This window comes from Diorhabda sublineata, chromosome 2 (assembly GCF_026230105.1).
Source record: "Diorhabda sublineata isolate icDioSubl1.1 chromosome 2, icDioSubl1.1, whole genome shotgun sequence".
In the NCBI taxonomy this organism is placed as follows: Eukaryota; Metazoa; Arthropoda; class Insecta; order Coleoptera; family Chrysomelidae; genus Diorhabda; species Diorhabda sublineata.
In genome coordinates, this window is record NC_079475.1 from 34,921,235 (window position 1) to 34,942,393 (window position 21,159).

General features: G+C 30.1%; 1 protein-coding gene across 2 annotated transcripts in view; it reads right to left on the reverse strand.

Moving 5' to 3' along the window:
- LOC130452983 (histone-lysine N-methyltransferase Suv4-20) overlaps positions 1–21,159 on the reverse strand; it is a 27,347-nt gene continuing 6,188 nt past the window's right edge. Inside the window, exons 5-8 of one of the 2 annotated variants that reach the window (XM_056792547.1) lie at positions 20,550–20,666; positions 20,205–20,489; positions 19,060–19,321; positions 1–15,515 (exon numbers count right to left, since the gene is read on the reverse strand). In XM_056792547.1, coding sequence (XP_056648525.1) covers positions 15,404–15,515; positions 19,060–19,321; positions 20,205–20,489; positions 20,550–20,666 — 776 coding nt within the window. In that variant the 3' untranslated portion in view covers positions 1–15,403. Of the gene's footprint in view, positions 15,516–19,059; positions 19,322–20,204; positions 20,667–21,159 lie in introns of both variants that reach the window. The other variant, XM_056792546.1, reaches the window with a different exon arrangement.

The following is a 21,159-nucleotide window of genomic DNA, read 5'->3' on the forward strand; positions in this document are numbered from 1 at the left end:
ATTTCAACTAATTTTATTTACAAATTTAACTCCATTGCAATATTACTCTATGAATATAGTAGATTTTCGTAAAACTTTCCAAAACCTCACGCAGAATAAAAACAAATGAGATCAAATAAAAAAAGTTTATTATGGTTGATGCAGGATATACAGTCAAGATTAATACAAGAATAGGTAGTTAGGAACATAATATCTGTTAGGAATAAAAAATAATTCAAAGGAGTATATTTTAAAAAAATTATAGAAATATGAGGTCAATAAATTAATCAATACATTAAGGGCTGTCTCCAGAAGTATAAAACGAATATTCAAATTTAACAGAATTGCACAAAATAAGTATAATTTATTACCGTAATTCAAATATCAATATAAATTATAAATAGTCTTCTGTTGCTTCTCTTTGTCTGTTGGAGATACCAACAGAGTGGTAAAAATTTAGATATATAAATTGTCAAGATTTTTGTGTAAACTGATTGAATTATGACTACAATTGTTGGAAGTGTCTGAAAAGCCTCGCAGCCTCATTGGCAGAACAATACCTGGTGGTTATAGATCTACAAAAAAGTTCACAATTCTGACATTCTATTTTCTATCAAAACAGCGCCACTTAAAATGCGGTAATTGGAAAGGTAGATAGATGGATACAGAATTAATCCTTATAAACTATGTTGGTTTGCTCTACAAACCGTTGCGAAACAAGTGATGGTCACTAGTGAAAATTATTTTTAGTAAGAATATCATGTCATACTTCTAAAAGGTCTTCTAGTAAATAAAGCACTTGTAAACCTGTCAAGAAGAAGGATGGCTGAATTAGAGATGAGATGATTTATTAGCAATGCAGAAGAAGCAACAGACATTAATGTGCCAGGGATAGTACATTTTATTGGCGAATACCTAGGTAACAATATATTTCTGTAATGTGACTGTAGGATCAATCTAGAAAGATGTAGAGGAAATATAGACCCGATAGGGTTTCTCCATGGGAAGAACTTGGAAAAATATTTGGATAGCATGGGTCACTATCACAAAAATCTTTATGACAAATAAGTGAGAACCTTTCTTTTTTTAATGGAAGATGTGGAATGAAAGAAAGAATATGATGAATTTACTTCGTAAAACTAGTAAGAATGTAACATAAAAGTAGATCACAAATTCGGATGGCAAAAATTACAACAATGCAAAATGGTTTTATATTTCATGAGTTATTACATAATATAAAATCTTGGTGAGTTGCTTTCTTGTAATTGCAGCCTTGTTATCCTCTTTAAATATTATAATGCTATTAAAACATTTCTATTACTTAACGTTGACTCATAAAAAACAATTCAAAAATTTTCTGGAGACATATCTAAATTTTTAATTTCGCGGTTTTCTTACAAAGACTACATTTTTATATTTACATCATGTTATGCTCTTAGGCAATTTTTTACATGTACTTCGTGTAATATTCCTGATAAATTTTCAACAGTTAATTTTCAACAAGAATTTATCTAAATACAAAAAAATTGTCGAAATATCTAATAAATGAGAATATATTACAAATATGGAAAGTGTGGCGCCTTGAAAGTTTTTTTTTAATTGTTGCTAGCATAACAGATACCTCGATTTTTGAAAAACTAAAAAGGAAAGAAAAAAGAAGGGAAGTTCAGATTATGATTACTTAATTACTGTTTTCAATAACAATATTTATTTAATATCGAAATCGCTGAAATTTCATCGGAACTCTTCTGTTACCTTTAAACTAAAAGACAATTTCTTGAAATGTCAAAATTGCATCAGAACTTGAGCTAATCAAAACTAAATCTTTTCTCTTCTATGCTGTTGCCTATCCTCCAAAATGAAAAGTAAACTGAATATTGACTACAACAAAAATTACTAATAAGGTTATATTTGCCACAGAAGAAAACATTTTTTAATAATACTCCAATTGGTCAAACTGGCATTTGGTTGGATATTGAAACAAAAGTAATTAGATTTCTCCCTACAATTTCAACTTGCATGCCATAAAATTTTATTAAACTGATTTGGCATGAATCAATCAGTTGAATTTCTTCTGTGCATGAATTTGCTTGCGTTTTGTACTGCATTGCAGGTTATCTTGCTCCATTATAAGCGAAATTAAATAGAAAATATCGAGAGGTGTTACTATTTATTTGCGATTATGGAAACAACAGAAGAGAGTTCATTCCTGAACAAATACTTGAAGAAGCTTAGAAAGCAATTTTAATAGTTAATGCCTATGGAATGGAGCAAAATTCAATTATTGGTAACAATGGTACAAAAACAGCTATTAACGAAAAGGATTTCTACCAAATTTCTAAATTGTGAATAAGATATTCCAACGACCTATTACAAAATTTTTCAATATGGCGTGTGTGGGCTAACAGTACATTGTGTTATTGTTTTGTGACTGAACTGAAGATATATTTTCACTTGTATACCTTGAAATTGTTTGCCCACAAATGCCATATCGAATCAAGTAATTTGGAGAGCCTGATAAAAATTATGCAGTATAATCATTATGAGTAAGGTGACTAGATGTCCTGATTTTTCACAATTTGTCCCACGTCCCGCGACTTTTTCAAAAATCCCGACTTTTAAAAATAAGCCTACGGGCTACGACGATTAACATATTGCTTTTGCTACCCAGTTACATTCTATTTGTCTCTCAGATGATAGACTCCGTGTTAGTATTGCGTGCTAGCAAGCTAATTAAACAAATAAATATTATATATTTAAAATATCAATGTCAAGAGAGGTTAGAAAGTAATTTTCTACCGTTAACTATCAAAAGTATAAGCCAGCTCGAAGAGCAAGGTGCAATAAATCGACAGGATATCATGAGCCATGTCAAAAAGTTTTATAGTAACTGCAAAGATTATTTGGAAGACTGGACGGTACAATATAATGATGTTGATCATTTTCGTTGGGTTACATTAAAACCAAAACTTATTTGGAACGATGTGCGAAAATCATTTAATTATATTTCTCAAAAATTCCCAAATAGTAATATTTCCGAAAATGATCTTTTTAATGAAGTGTCATTAGTAAAAAAATGTATTGATAAGGAAAAGCTTAATATTGGGTATCAGAAAAAATCACAATAGAATACAAATGTTTAGAAATATTCCATCATTTGGGAACAAACTATATTCCATACAATATTAAGGTATTAAAAATTGTGGAATATGCACTATCTTTACCTGGTTTTAACGCTACGACTCAAAGCGTTTTTTATACAGTAAATCGAGTGTAGACATGAAAAAAATCAAAATTAAGTGTTGAAACTTTTAAAACCATTTTATGTGTCATATACAATTTGACATATTCTTGTGAAGATTTTTACAATATTTTTAAAAATGACAATAATCTACTGAAACAAATTCACTCAAATAAAAAATATGTCAAGGAATAAAATATTATACATTCTTGTATAATATCTTGTGTACAAATGTACAGAAAATTGAAGTTTATCAATATACAGCAACTACAGATAAAAAAAGCCAGTTAATCATACCGTTGTAAATTCAATTTTAGTCATTGTTAGAGGGTGTCAAACTGTTGATTTTAATTTTTATAGGAACATTACATGACCAACCATCGGAAACATTTTGGAAGTAGTAAGATGTCCTCAACTAAGATTTCAATCATATAAATTTATTTCAAGAAATAACTTGACTTTCAAGGTACCATTCTATTAAATATAAAAATAATACGATGTTAGTGATAAATGCTTGTAAAAATAAATAAAATGAAGTATTTACAATAATTGATTTCTTATTACGATTAATGCTACAATTCAACTAAATCCATAAATTTCTTTATCACTGTACATTTAATTACACTAAAAATAATAAATACACAGTCTTCGGCACACAAATCTTGCGCCATATAAAATTATATTTAATTATAAGGTAAAGACGTTCTTAAAAAATATATGCAGCATATCCTTGTCAATATGATAATAAACTAATAAAACACATACTATGATTTCTAATTATGAATTACCCACCCCTTATTGTCGTTATTATTTTCTGCAGAAAAGCAGCTTCACATAAAAGTAGTGTGGGTATAACTGAATTTCGTTATGCTATTGTAAATTTAGTATTTAAAAGTTCTGTATATATTCTTTAACTATTGAAATAGCATTTCTTATTGATTTCAAAAATATATGTGACCCTAGAAACTAGATAGTGTAAATAACAAAAAGAATGTAAGTTAATATATTAGTAAACTGTTTTATATTTTTAGTAAATATTTTCAAAATTTAATAACTTGAAAATAGTATCTGGAGAAGTAATATATTACATATATTCTTGATATTTAAAAATATACGGGGTATTCCATTAAAAAACAAGGAGTATTTTAACAATATTCAGCCATAACCGCACAAATTTTATATAAATTTTCTTTCTACAGGGGGTAGTAACGGTGAACAGTGCAGAGTAATTTATATTGAATAACCTTGTACATTAAAAATGCTTCATAATCGAGATTCAAAATATTTTTAAACCAAAAAAAGCGTAGATTCAGTCAAATGCCTAATATTTTAAGACTAATTTTCTTCTCAGTAACCTTCTTGATAAAATTATACACAAGAACAAGCAGCAAACAAACGAGCAGTTTTGAGCAATATGGCTTCAGAAATCTAAACAATACTATTGCTTGATAATATACTAAGAATTTAATATCCACCCTTAATAATTAAATTTCGAATAGGATAAGGATATGGTGAGATACTTTATGAATTAACTAAATAAAAAATATAGGGTTTTAATGGTTAGGTTTTATTTCCATTTGACTGGATAAAATTGACTTACTAATACCAATTGTGTAATAACATTTACAGTATTTTTAATACCTATTTGGAAGTACCAGTTGTTATTGGCGAAAATCACGTGCTGCTAGATGACGCTGAATTTGGCTTCTATAGCGGTGAACAACAACACAATCTGTAAGGGTGTTTTATGCTTTTTGTGTTTTTAGTGATTTTTTAGAGGTAGAATTTTCTTTATATTTGTAATTTCCGTTATTTCCTAAATGGGTATGTGTGGTTTGAACAAAAAAAGTTATGTTTAAGAATAGGTCTAAAGGTCGGTCCACACATATCCGTGACCTTCAGTGGAAAAAAATATCGGCTGACATTGAAATTCTTAGTAAACTAAAGAGGGAAATACGGTGCGTGGTCAACGTGACTCTCCAACACTCTCAATGACCTTACGGTATCCACCGTGAAAATAATAAATATGTCCTCGCAGATAGTTTCAGTTTAAATACGGACGTGAAAAAGAGTTTTCTTCTTCGTTTAAAGTTAATGCAATTACTGCAATGTTTTCTGTACTGAAATTCATTATGGAAAGAAAACTGAGATAACTGAATCACTGAATAACATTGACTCGGAAAGGTACGGTAGGTACTGTGTGAATGTCAAAGAAAAATTTATCACGGATGTTACCGGAGACTACGAAGCACGGAGAGCAACGGTGCCTTCCGGTCACGAATATGTGCGGATAGTACTTAAAAATGAAAAAGAAATAAGTAACCCTTTTTAACATCGTGGAAATATATTGGAGTCATAAGCAGACCACTAAAAAAGTGGTTCATTAGTACTATGTGGCCTAGAAGGAACAAATTCAAAAACTATCAAAAGTTTGTGTTTACAGACATCAGGTCTAACTTCCCAGCCTCATGAGACAATTAATCTGAATGATGTAGTTGAAGATTGGAAATACATTTGTTCGTGGAGGAAGAGACTTGAATATCTACAAGAAACTAACAAAAAAGTGAACAAGAGTTTTATTGGCTACTAGAATAGGATTTAAGAACTATTACATTTATAATACTACAGCTTTTATCCTTTTTATATTGTTGTACCTTGTGCATATGTGGTTTTTATCTCAGAAAAACTATTTAAACAAGTATATTATTTTATTATTTAAACCAAAATGTTAAATTATACTTTCTATTGTTTATAAAACAACAAAGTTAGTTCGTATTCTAGATTTGTTATTCACCCCTATTAAAGTTTGAAAGAAAATTAACAGATGTCGTCCACTTTGTAATATTCGATAATAGTAGAACACAACTTGTTTATCACACAAATAAAATTAGATTTTTAATTGCCGTAGATCGATATCCCACATCATTTTGGCAATAGCTTATTAATAAGGTTGTTACCGAGTATTAACACATATCTAACTTTTGACTTAACTTCTAGTGGGTAATTTCATTTTATTCTGAGGTTATTCCAATTGAATTAAAATACTGTAATCTACAAATAGATAATTTCAAAGTTTATAAAGCAATATTTTTGAAAATAAGAACGTCCGTTACAACATGTTTACAAGTATAGTTTGAAGATTTTTAACAGTGTTTAAACATTTATAACACTTATTGACATTTGAAGTCTACATCAAAATGATCAATGATCCTTTTCAACATTTATTTTTTCAGGTGTAGCAAGATTTACACATAACACTGATATATATTTCTCCGTACTACACTTGATTTCAGATACGAAAAGAGTTAAAACATCGACTCGTTTAGATTAATTTCAAGCATTCTCTGTAGCTTTTTCCTTAATATTATTATTTTAGAAAATTTGAAGCCAATACGAAGTTATATTATTGTATAATATAACTCTTAAGTACCCTAATGTCATGAAGTTATAATAATAATTATCAGTTAATAATGAATGTGTACTCTACCCAAATAAATGCAAGTAATAATTTCCTAACAAAGACATTAGTAGCAATATTTCCTTTATTATATAGAAAAATAAGAAACGAGAGCACAAAGACAATTAAAACAAAGAAGATAAAACGGCTAAATGATAGTAAAGAGAACTTGGAAAATGATAATAAAAATAATGTAAAATTATATCAACATATAAAGAAACAAAATAGAAAACGAACTATAATGTAATGACATAATCAACAAACTGAAACACAATAAAAAAGGAGGACAAGACGAAATAGTGAATGAACTAATAAAATATGGGGGAGATAACCTAAAATATGAAATATTCAAAATCATTGAAATAGTCTGGGAAACAGAAAAAAGTAGGAATTACGAAAAATCAAGAAATATACACACATATACTCACTCAGAAGGTTCAGAACAAAAAGAAAAGGAGGAAATACGACAATTCAAGAAATAAGATCGTAAAGCTTAGAAAAAACAACAAAAGATAAATATACATTTCTATTCAATGGATACCAATCACTGTTATTATGTCATTCCAATATTTTCCGTACAATTACTTTCCTTTCATAATAGTTACAAAAAAACAGTACCCCAAAAATGAAATCGTCATATGAAGTTTCTCTTTTTCAGTTGAAAAATTATTTCCCATTGATAAAAAGATAATAAGTGATATGTTACTAAGACTAACGTTACTTTATACAATATTACGACTTTAATGAAAAATTTTGGTTATTCGAATTAGAATTTTATATTCTTTTTAGTCATTTGGTGTTGTGCTGGAAATACAAACAAGAAGTGCACAAATGAGTAATTTAATTCAAGAGTAACATGGGCACCAAGTTCGAATTTCTTGAACCGTTAGTGATAGTCATATTGTTTATACTATCACTAACTACTAACACTAAAACTTATAATTACACTGTCTGATGCGCGTTTCGATAACTAAGTTATCATCTTCAGAGTTAAAATTGTTTAGTTTATCTGCAGTTTCTGAAGACGATAACGTGGTTTTCGAAACAAGCCTCAAACAATGTGAAGGGATCATCAGAAATGGTACTAAATATTTGATGTTCAGATCATAAAATGTACTAGTTAATAAAAATAAGAACAAAATAATAGCTGGAGTCGATTATTATTCAACGCTAATTATACGCAAGCAAAATTAGACAAATATGAACACTGGAACACACTTTAATGGCCACTTGCAGCGTTAGGTTCATATTGGTTTAAATTTTAATGCTGGCTTAAATCTGTTTTTTGAATTGCACCGTGTGTTAAACCATGTTTAAAGGTCTTTAGCTATCATTAAATTAAGCCCCCGAAATTTGGGGCTTGAACTGATTTAATCTTTAGTTAACCTAACCTATAATTCAGGTAATTTGGTATTGAAGAACACAGCAGAAACAATAATTATCTCTATAAGTATTACACAATATCATTATCTCTGCTCTCGTAAGTAACAAAACATCCTTTTGATTTACTGCAGGAGTGGGCAAATATTTCTAAGCGTGGGCCATAACGAGATTTTTGGGTGTTTTTCCCTACCCAAGAAATTTTTTTGCGAAAACACTAGAGGTGTCTTTTTAAAGCAATAGGACAAAGAAATTTGACAATTAATAATAGATAATAGTAATAATAAATTGTCTTTCTTACTTGCGAACAATTTGTGCCCTGTATAAAGTACGTTATTTTTAAATGAAGTCAATAGATTAAAAATATTTACATAAAATCCAATTTATTATCATATTTGCAAAAAACAAACATTTGAGATTTAAAAAAAATCCGGGCCGGATAAAGTAAGCAAAAGGGCTATATCGGGCCCACGGGCCGGCTTTTGTCCTCCCCTGGTTTACTGTGTTGAAAGAATTCAAAAAATGGTAACAGTAAAAGCTGCAAAAGACATATATGAAGTTGATATTTATTGAGATTCTAGATATGGAATTTCCCCTGTCTAATAGAGCGTACCATTTTACAAATATAGATAATTTTACCTTTTTTATAAGGTTCAGAGTTTAAGAGCTAATAGTTATTAACATTTTGGAGCAAATTGAGTATAGTTTCATATTGATTTCACTTCCTTTAGTAATCATAGATTAACTTTCGTTATTCTGGCTTTATTCTAGTAATTCTCATCGTTAAAGTTTGAAAAGAACTCTCCTATATTTCATGATTTTCACTTTTTTGTCGAGGAATTGTCATTGCCTTGTTCTTTACCATAATTGGATACCATAATTCATTTTATTTTGCGCTCTTTTGCTAATGTAACCATATACAATGACGGGATATGAAAAATATTACGAGCAAATTTTATATGAAATAACAATTAAATAGTGTAAGGGTATTTCTCCAATTTTTAAGTAAATCAAATAATCGATCATTAAGTAGTTTCAATCATTTCCTTTTAATCTATATAAAATTTATTAAATAGAGCACTTCCTCGTTACTGGTTACTAGACTGAAGGATTGAAAAGATTTTTGATGACTTGTCGGATATGTGTCGTAGAAACTTCTTTCACTTATTCTGCACACGCTGAGAAAATTTTCAGGGTAATTCTTACATGTATCATGTGGAATGTCCCATGTAGTAATCTGTTATTGAATATAGGATGAACAGAGTATCTTCGTCTCCTTGTCCTCTTATCATCCTTCGAATGAAGGGGAGCACTGGACACAGCTCTTCGATTAATCATTCTGTACTATTAATAAGGAATGAGGAGTGATAGATATCCCATCGACTATTAATTGTGTGTATGCGCATCTTACACAACTAAATAATATAATAGTATAATTGGTTTCCATATTTTCTATATACGCTTAAAATGGTAAACGAAGATCTCTGGCAATTATAGCCATCCCACATTCTAGACTTTTTAAAAGTATCATATCATATCAGCTGTAAACACTGGTTTGTTCTCCAGTATCGCAGCAAGAAAGAGGAACACAATAGATCTTTTGGTTCGCAGTGTATACTCCAAAATCCATACATACATAATAGGATTAGTTGGAAGTTGGATATAGGATATAGATTGTTAAATTCTTTCAAAGATTCAACGAATTCTCCTTTTATGTTTCCAATAGACTAAATATGAGTATAGAAGTGGTTATAACACTATAAAACAAAGTTAATAAGCATTTTTAAATAAAAGACAGTTCTATAATTAGAATAGTATAAATAATGCGAATTTTGTAGGAATAAAGTTCTAGTTAATACATAACCAAGCGAACCAATGGAATTTTATAAAATGGCAATTCAATAAGATTATTCACTTTTATTTTAGACAAAATTTTACTTTGGAGTACAATGCAGTCAAACAAGCTATTGAAATAAGTTAAGGTAGAAGTTATTAACTGTTCCCAAATTTGTAATTATGACGTTTTTCTTGCATTTTTTTTAACCACATAGTTCAGATATTGGACTAAAACTGATATTTATATTTTATATAAAAAATTGTAATTAACAAGCGTTAATGAACTTTTGTAAATAATTTATAACAATTCAAATTCATGAATTTTTTCCAGTGAATAAATTTTACTAATTTATTAATTTATACTATTTAAATTAGATAATATTGGCTCCAAATATTGGTTATATTTTTGTACATACTGGATTTATCACAGATTCAGGATTATTCACAATATTTAGAAGAAAATTATAATTGCAACATACAATTTTTTCAGTTTTATTACAAAATAAGAGCTATAATTTCAAAAAAAAGTCTAGTGATTTTAAATGTCAGAAATGGTGTGATTTAATTTTTTTATCAAAAATCTCAGAGCTAGTACTTCTATTACAAATATATCAAATTCAGTTTCTTTCATTGGAAAGGTGGTAACATATTGAAAAGAAATTTATAACGATGCTAAATACAAAGAAAGACTGGACACCACCTAAACTTTCAAAATAAATTCCATTAAATAGTACGCAGATGAATCAGAGTCTATCAAAAAGTTAGGTCTGGTACGCAGAAATACGTGCAGAACTGAGCTGATAAAATAGGAAAGAATTTCAGTGTTTTCAGTCTGAGATACTGGTCTCACAGGGATTAAACAAAATGATGAGATCAATACACCTAACCAAAAAAAATACAAATGCCTATTATTAATGGCCTTTCTGTGGTGTAGGAAAATGCTCCTATATAATTTCGAAAGGAGGATATTCTGACAGTGCCTTCCCAAATGAGATCACTCCAAAATGTTGCTTTGAAACTACAATACTGCTTGATCTAAACAGTATTTGGGATCTCAGCTAAACTATGCATCATCATTGGAAGTATACAGAAGACAAGAAACCTGCAGGAGTGAACATCCAATCTCTTCGAAGCCATCACAGATACTAGAATTAATTGAAAATTTGAAACTGGAAGGCGAACCGTAAACATTAAAAAAAGCACGATAGACCTTAGGTTGTAGTGTAATATACCACTGAATTAAATCTATGAACCGGTTTCTTAATTTTGAAAAAAATAACTTAAAACATTATTGAAAACGTTTGAAAACGGACGTTTGAAAAAAAGTCATCTGTGAATGGAAATCGAACTATCAAGAAAGTTATAAAGCAATTGAACAAAGAACAACTTGATAAAATATGTAACGGTAAATAATATTGTCTACGATTGTTCATGTGTTCCCCTTTATATTTGCTTCTCATCAGTTAATGGATTGATGGAAACCATATCTACCAATATTAATACTCAAGCTGTATGCAACCACCCATCAGTCTTTTTTCAAAATTTTTATGAAGCAAAATTATAATTTGCATCAAAATAGTTTTTTGAAAACAAAACAATTTAAAACTAGCTCTGAAAGTTTTTGAAAAAAATATGTTTTCACTGGTTGTTTTTTATACAAGGCTTGAAAATGCTACAGTGAATCTTGAATTTATACAGAACAAAATAAAAATAACTTTAAAATGAAATTTTTTATATATATAAAATCCTTTGTAAATACTGCTCAATGTTTGGATTTATTTATTGTATGGATACATTTAATGTAATCAAATTACTTCAATAAAAGTATTATTTGATCCAATTTAAAAAAAAAGGTTTTCCAGATAAACGTTTAATTCTACAGTGTAAAATCAAAAATAATTTTTCACAGAAAGTAAAAAAAATAATACAAAAAAATTGGGAAAAATAATAATAATGTATGCATAATTATCTTTTTGGTTTCCACAATATACAGGTCCATCTAAACTTAATCCAAAAGCTATTCCTAATGGAGCTAGTGACCTTAAAAAAAATAATTCTGATGTTAGTTTTTAAGCATATATCAAGAAACCGCCATCTATAAACTTGAACCATATTTTTCTACCAGCTTTCTAGTTTTTTTTTAATTCGGTATTATGCAGTTTTCTGGAAAATCAAATACTAGCATGGACTATTAAAATCATCAGTTTCAATTATTCAAATTGGAAATCAAAAACAGCAGAAGGTGAAAGTAATGAAACTCCTCAGAATAATTTGAATTCAATTTTTCTCAAATAAAACCGAGGTGGTGATCACTGAATTAATTTTTCAATGGCGTATAATAACGAATTGAAGCAATAGAGCAAAACAAGAAAATACCTGTGATGACATCAAAAAAGGGACCTACTTCGGTACCCTTAACTCTTTTACCAAAAATATATACTTAACACCAAAATATAAAGTGTAAAATTACAATAATCCTATATATTTAGTGACGCCCGCACTTCATATTGTATTCGAAGAATAAATTTAGTACATGATTATCAAATAATAATATACTAAAATAATAATAAATGAAAAGTACGGGTCAGCAGTAATAACCTTGGGAGACCTTTAATTATAGTCAAAAGAAAACTCTCCAAAACCTAATGACGATCACGAAGTTTTTGTTGTGGCATTAAATTTCCGAAGATTATTTAGATCACAACTTCCGGTTCATGTTAACGATGGAGTATTTAATTGGTTTATCACGTCAATGTTCTGTTCTTCATGCGGATGTCGCGTATAAGCTCATTTGGTAAGGGTTTCCAGTACTCATGATTGGAACTACAGACAAAGATAAACATTTTCACCCATTTGAATTAGCTCTGACAACAGAAGAACGAACGGAAGACTTCTTCCTCTACTCATACACTTTAACTTGTAAAGTTTTGGTCTGTAATGCAGCCAAGGCAATACAAACTGACTTTGCTCGCACGTTTGGAACCGATACAGTCCTAAGAATGTGTTGGGCGTATGATAAAAAGAAGATGCAAACAAAGTGTGCAAAAAAAATCGAAAACAGATTTACTACAAGACATTGAAGCTTTACAGTGTGCGTCAACTCAGGACATATTTCATCGAGCCTGCGAAAAATTTTTGGACGAATGGAGAGCCAAAAATTATTTTGTTATTTACTTTGAAAACGAATGGCTCTTACTTCTGGTATTTGGGCGCATAGCTGTTACAAACAAGTAATAATGCTCCTAGAAAAAGCAAATTGGTTACACGGAACATGCAATTGCTTAAAGTTTATCGTTGATTATATATGTAAGCATCTCGTTGAATTGGCAATTCGGCTTAAGCGTTTCCAATCTTCTTCAGAGGCAAAAGCTATTCCCATTGGAATGAGACGCAAAAGAGGACTACCAGCCAAAGCTAAGAAAGCATTAATTGTGCAATAGATTATTGCAGAAGACTTATTCTTCTTAGATTTTCAAAATATTTATTATTAGTTTTAAATAAACTGGCTTTACGTTTGTTTTTAATAAGGGATCATTAAAATTGTTTCATTTTTACACATTTGGTTGCATAAACGCCCAAAAAAATCATGGGCCACTTGCACCGCAAGTAAAACGCAGTTCAAATCGATAAAAATCTCTTTCAAGTTAAACCACCGAAATTGGAGGATTTATATTTTAATTGACAGTTTCAAATAAATCCTAACCTCAAAAAACGTAGGAATTTTATTTTCTTGATATTATCTGTGTGTTTCGAGACAAGTTGTGTGACCTCGACATCTTGGATTGTTATTAATACGGAATTTCCAAGAAGAGTATACAATAGAGCAAAACACTTCCAGACCACGGACAACTTGACTTTTTCAAGTGATTTGGCCTTTTAAGACCTACGGTTCTGCATATTCTATAGTGTATTGAGCAGGACTTAAGAGTTTCCTAATGACTTGTACTACTAACTAACTACTTGCACAACAAACTACCATTATTGTTACTAGGTAACATACAGCATTTTGAGCTCATCTATCCCTATGCACATTTCATTTCTGAGCATGTATTATCAACTGCCTGTGAGGTGAGGTTAGTTTATTTCATATAGAAATTCATGTGTAACAAATGTTCACTTCACTTTAGTAGCAGTCGAGAATAAACGTCCTGCACATCCACATTCAAAGAACTAGCGATCTTGGTCCTTGATCCAAGCTATGAAGCATGAAATAAAAAAAAAGTAAATATGCAACAGGAAATCACTTTTGATTTTGGCAAATTTAAAAAAAACATACGCCAGTAACATAACCAAAAAAATGTGCTCCCTGGGGTTAGTTTCTAGTACAAATATGCCTATTTTTAACCAAATTACTCTAAGCAACAAGTTAAATTTAACTATGGGTTGAAATCATATGGTGAAAGGATAAGGAAATTAATCGGTTAGTTAGTTTTAAATTGCCGTTTATTTCTAACAGAAACGGTGCAAGTGGTAATTAGGGACATAAAAAGCTTGGCCTTAGTGAAAAATCTTCAAGGAGTTTGTTTACTATGTTTCAGTAACTACTTATTAACCTAAAGTAATTTACTTTCATAGGACAATGTCATGTTAAATATTTGCATGTCATTTTAAATTAAAATGTGGTCAATTGGAATTTATTAACTATTTTTTGGATTGACAATGATTTGTTTGGAGTCAATTGCTTTAATAGGATGGTAAGATGTAAAAACTTTGGTTATAATTTCGCATTAAAATGAGGATTTAATTTTGGTGATCATTTACTATTCTTGGCTGTTAGATTTTACTATATCTGGTGGTAAGTTAAACATAAACCATCAGAAAATGCAGTTTTATAGCAGACTTATACAAGGTACAAATTTAACTTTTTTATATGCTTAAAAAACACAACATCTTCTTCGAAGTTGTTAGCTCTAGGAACTTTTGAATAAATTTAGTACACGTACAATGACATATAGTATCTGTAGTTTGAGTTTGACACTGGACTATAATATTAAAAAAATTAAGGAAAGTACCTTTAATATGAAGTATGTATTTTGGTACATAATAAGGTTATTCTCAGAAATTATATTAAAACAACTAGCCATCATCAATAAACCGATAAAACCATGATGAAAATATCATAAATCAATTCTTAACCTGCCAATAGAAATTAACTAATTCATTAGAGGCTCTCGGTTGTAATTATTCATTATTTGTGGAAATTTTCGTTATTCACATATGAATTAAAAAATTAAATTTTAAATGTTTCCATACAAAAAATTTACATTCTTTAACATACGATTTATTCCGACACTTTGAAAATATTCTTCTTAGACATTGTATCCACTTCTAAGTATTTATGTTGAATACATAAAATAAATGGAAGATTTTTATAAAAAATCAATTAGGTGGTTAATTATGTTTCATCTTTTGCAAAATGTCAGATACCAACGTTGATGGTGTTCGTTTCACTTGATTTATGAATCACACTTTAAATGAAGTCTTAACCACGAGACTTTGATAATTTCCTATCATGTATGATAGTTAGTGCTAGTGGACGGGATGTCGATAGTATGGCTTTCATTACCGAATTTAAGCCTTAAGCGTTTCATGGGAATCTGTGGAACGGCTGCTTCAGCTAATCTATAAACAATATGAAACACTTAACATGTGGAAAAATCAAATTGTATATTTTTATTTAACATAAACAAATAAATGAAGAGTACCAAAGAAACATGTAGAATATATATCGGTTCAAAAACCTTATAAAAATGTATTAATAAACAAACCAAAGCGCCTTTTTGATCTTCTGACCAACTATATGTTTTCTATGGATATAAAAGTGGACAAGTGTACATTTGTGATATAAATTTATAAATATGGAGTAAATTTGCTTACGTTCAATTCATTTTGTACTTTTTTTAAAGTTGACAGTTGAAAATATTCATTATTCGACTTCAAATTTTAATTAAGTTCATTCAAAATTTAAAATCTCCGATTTTATTGTATCGAAATGGAGTCCTCATATTAATATTACTGCTGTGTTGCTTGCTGTAATTCATATTCATGGAAGAAAGGATCATCTACTGTCTTAAGTTTTCCTATTAAAAGTAAAAACTAAGTTAATTAAGATAAAAAATTTGACAAGAACTCGTTGATTGAAAAAAAATTTGAAAGTGAAGATTTTGATATAGATGAATTTCAATGGATCGATCAATTGAGAGCAAATTTCGTAATCTTACATTTTTGGGCGAAAATGAAAATAAGAGGTTGATTTTGAAGAAAAATGCAGTATTTCAGATAACATACAGTGCACATCAGCTGGTTATGCTGTAGGAAAGTTCTCTTATGATAAAAAGCCTCAGAATAAAAAGGGAATTGAATGAGAAACACTCTGTGGTGCTTTCCTGGGCTTAATCACTCAAAAAAGTTCCTTTAGAACTATGATCTAAGTAAAAACAAGCTACTCCTTCTCATTGGCTCTCATTACAGAGCCCTGTCGCCGTAGGAAGTACGTGATAAAATGAGGTCCTGATGAATTTTACAAGAGTCGATTCTGTGGGAAATAAGATGAAGTTCCAGTTAAACAAGTACAGATGAAAATTTATAAGCATTATTAGATCTTTTGAGCTCTTGCACTAGACTGGACGAAAACACGATAAAGAATTCACAAAATTGTTATTTTAACGTACAGATATAAACCTCTGTAATTTCAATTTTTACTCATTGTGAAATGACACAATTTTGAAATCCTTTATCTGCATTTAAATATACAAATCTGTCCTATTAAAAATCTGTATACTGTTTGTTTACATGTTGTACTAGATAAAGTGTTAAGCTTTCCAGTTATGTATTATTTGTTAGTGCAAGAAAGTGTTATACCTTAAATAGAACTGAAAACCCAATATTGCTTAAAACACTTTGTATCACGAACTTATTTCCAAAAATATTTTCCGCTGTGCTTCTAATGCAAATTACAAATATGACAACAAAGAAAAACCTAATAGTTGCTTGAATTAAAAATTCGCTAGATACATAATTCCCATGTATTTTTAGGATAATGTCTTGTTTCGATCCGGAGTTTTTAAACAAATCTTCTTGAATTATTATCCGGCTTACAGAGGCGAAAAATCCAAATGTAATTTTTGGTTGAGTATTTATTTTTATATTAGTATGTTAACAATAAAAATGGTCTTCGCTTTCTCTTGAAAGGTTTCATGAAGATGTTTTATTCAAAAATAAACTTTGCTACTGCAACTCAATTAATATTAAAGTTATAATATGTTGCCCTAATTTTTTTATTGTTTCATTTGTTGATAATTTGACTGAGGAAACGACTAACAGACTTTGAGTAATTTAGAAAAAAAATCTTAATATTCTTTTTGAAGGAACTGATATTCAGGTACCTAGATAAATGGGCAACACTGTAAAGTGAAACTCAATGGGAGACTATAAAAAAATTAGCTTGAAGCTAGATTAAGACGCACTATAGACATATGTAGATTTTTTTTTCACTAGATAATGTGTTCACCAAATTCCCATTAAAGTTATGTATCTAGGGAAAATTTATGTTAATCGATACCACATTATTGGGAATGCAATGTTAATAGTTAATAGATTGGGATAAAGAATTACTGGACTCGGATATATCTTTTCAAAAAATAATGTAACGATTTTTAGTTATATGTAGCCCAAAGTAAACTGTTTAGTAATCTCATAGGGATCATATCTAGTTCCTCATTTTATTGCCTTGTTATTTTACCAGTAACAGAGACTTCCTTCCCAGCAACCAGTACAGTTTTCTCCTTTTCAGTTGTACTAGTTTGTTTTCTTATAAGTTTTGAAATCAAGATGTAGCCCTAGATATTTTACACATGTTGGTTTGGGAATTTCTATGTTGAAAATGGTCCTGTAGATTCCCAGATGCTGTTATGAATATTGGTATTGGAATGTAAAAATAAGTGTACTAATTATATTTGAAAATAAATGTAAGGCCATTTATTATATCCAAAATCCTTCAGCTAGTAATTCTCATGATATGGGAATTAAAATGAATTTGTATTTAAATTCAGACTAGTCACCATGATATATTAAGAATTGAAAAGAACTATTTTTGTGATGATGCTGAATAAGAAGAGTAAACGGGAGAAGACGTATTTTATCCTAATTTTTGATTCAATTGAGTATATAGATAATTAAAAAACTACCCAAAGCACTGAGACTGGTACCAAATAATCATTATAGATGATAGGCTCCTATGCCCTATTATAGGCCGCAATACTTGCAATTTAATGATGAGATGAAATTAACCTAGAAAGAAACTATCAGAAATGTGACGATTTATTTTGTATTCACAACACTCAATGTTTATTTTTTCCAAAGAAATCCTTATGGAATAGACAAGAATAATAGAGTTCTTGGTAAAACAGGAATCGAAGAATAATTTACTTGCCAGAGAAGGAGCACAAACATGTTTTATCAATGAAAAACCTTTCTGTATTATAGAAAAATAATTTTAATGAAAAGCATTCTGATGTGCTTTCTTGGGCTAAATCACTTCCAGAAGCTCTTCCACAACTTTGATCTAAGTAAAAACAAGCTACACATTATCACTGGTACTCATTACAGAGGACTGTTGCTTCAGGAAGCACCTGATGAGATTAGGTCTTGCAGAAAGAGAAGAGCTCTAGTTAACCTAGTTCTAGGATACCTCGTCGTTGCTAGCATATGCAAAGAATGTTTTGCACAAAAAAAATTCGGGGGCGGCAATTAAACTTCATTGTAGTCACAGATACTTAAGCTCATTAGCTCTGGAAATAGAAGGGAAGACAACTCTGACAGGAGGTACAATAAACCTGATGATTACAGTGGAATGTAACCCCTAACATACAAATACATCTAGGTGTCAATTCTGAAATGCTGACCTGTCAATATTGGAAGTATAGAAAAAATGTGATGAAATATTTAAATAGGTTGTTGGGAATCTACACAAACATTTAAGAAAAATGGTTAATTAATAAACCCAAGTACTGGACAAAACACTAGTGATAATATTTCCAGATAAACAATGATATTGTACACAATATGTCCAAATTATTGTTTAATTGAGAATAGTTTTGAATGATTTTTTCTTGATGCAAAAAATCAAACTATCATACTTTGTCAATAGAAAATCTTTATTACAAACCTAAGTCTTTTTTCACGTTTCCGTTCCTTAGATTTATGCCTTTTTTTTCTATGGGAAAAAGGAGTACATGTGATATTATCTACACCTTCAACTCTAAGAACTTCGTATTCGGGTTCAAAATAATCTTCACTCAAACTATTTCCTGATTCTATAACTTCGTCCAAAACGGGACTACGTTTCATACGAAGAGTAAGTTTTAAACGGCCACATTTTTCAGGCGTCTTCTGTTCTACTGGTTCTTGAACACACTTTGGTGGACTTTCTATAAAAAATATACATAGATTTTTAGAATATATATACAATATCTAATGGAATTAAAAATAGATGAAAATACAGAGTGAACCCTCAAAACAAAGTCTCATGTTAAATCAAAATTGTTAAAATTTTCATGCATCCATACAAGTGGAATAATTTATTGATAACTTTCATGAAAGAGCTAAACTTAGATCTGTTAAAAGTGGAAGATACTACTGAATTTGAAGGAATAACATCGATATATCTAATAATATGGACAGAGATTTTAGAGCCCATTCATTCACACTATTCATCTATCATTCTAAGCCAGTAGGTTAATTGTGAGTTGGTTAAATAGAGTGAGCTGAGCGAAACATTATGACGGGAACACAGCCGCATGTCATCTAACGAAGCCGATCATAACCAAATATAGTGGAAGCTATAAAACAAAGGTGGGCCACTCCATCCATTGGGTAACCATTGGCCTATGTTCTAGATATTTCTATAAAAAGAAGCAAACCATTACTAAACACTAAATGATTCTACCATGTTCTGGAAGAACGCAAAAGTATCTATAAGACAAAAGCTCACAGTAGGAGAGGAGGAGAGTAGGCAATGTAAATAAAAATTTATTTTTAATAATCTAAATATGAGTTATAGTCAGTTGTCAGTTCAACAATGGAAAGAGAATTAAGTCAGCACTCTCCAATAATATATTTTGCAAATATTGTCATTACATATAATAGAAAAATAAGCTGTAGAAGTTGCATTACAAAGCACATACTTGAGATGAGCTTGCAAACAGAAAGAAATTGTAACTAGACGGCAATTGTGATACAAATAGAATTCCAGCAATTCCTTGCCGGTATGTACGGTGATTATAAGATGTTATCATAATAATAATAAAGTACCTCTAATTTCTCGATTAACCCAATCTCTGGTTTCAACGGCAGTATTTATTTGTTCAGACTTATCTCTCGTATGTGTATTACTTTCATTATCATCCATTGCGGTTTTATGTTTTCGCAATAAAACAGTTTCATCTGTAATACCCTCATCTTCATTAAATTCGTATACGTCGTTTTTTTCACATTTTGCTTCTTCAATTGGTGTACAAGGTCTACTGGTTGCCGTGTTTTCACTGGTTGATAAGTCAAATTTGGAGACGTCGCTCGTTAGTTTGGCATTCACGTTTTCTAAAAGTTTCACATTCGTTCCTCTGCTGGCATCTATCATGTGTTTAATATCTGACATACCATTTTGGTTACAGTCTACATCTGTTTCGGTGCGTTGTACGTTTTCTGTTGGAGTACAGGGTGTTGTTGCTGGAATAATGTGGTTCTGCAATGTCATGTTCGGTTTCTCTGCTATATCTAAGGAAAAAATATATTAATGGATTTTTATTGGCACGGCAGGTTAATAAATATACTGTTAAGATTAGATTCGTTACGATGGTACATAAAATTGCAGAAAAGAGACCGAAGACTACCAGGAAGACCAAAAATGAAATAAGATTTTATAGGATATGTAAAATTTAAGAGTATATGGCTGGAACATATGGATGCAGAACGGAAAGAAATAGAAAATAAAAGTCGATGCTGCAAAGGATGGAATAAATTATGAATAAGTCGTGGTGAAATGTCAACTGACCTCCCACAGAATATAGGATCAAAAGAGCTCAATTTAAGCAGCTACAATTCTAATTAGTATGTATAGTCTTGTTTATAATTCCCAAAGAACACCATGGAGTGTATGAAATCCCTTGCTTAGATTGCTTCGATCCTACTTAGGCCAGACAAATCGACGTATTTTCGTCGGGGAAAACGACACTTGTTGTCTGTTACTAATTCTGATATTTCCTCTACC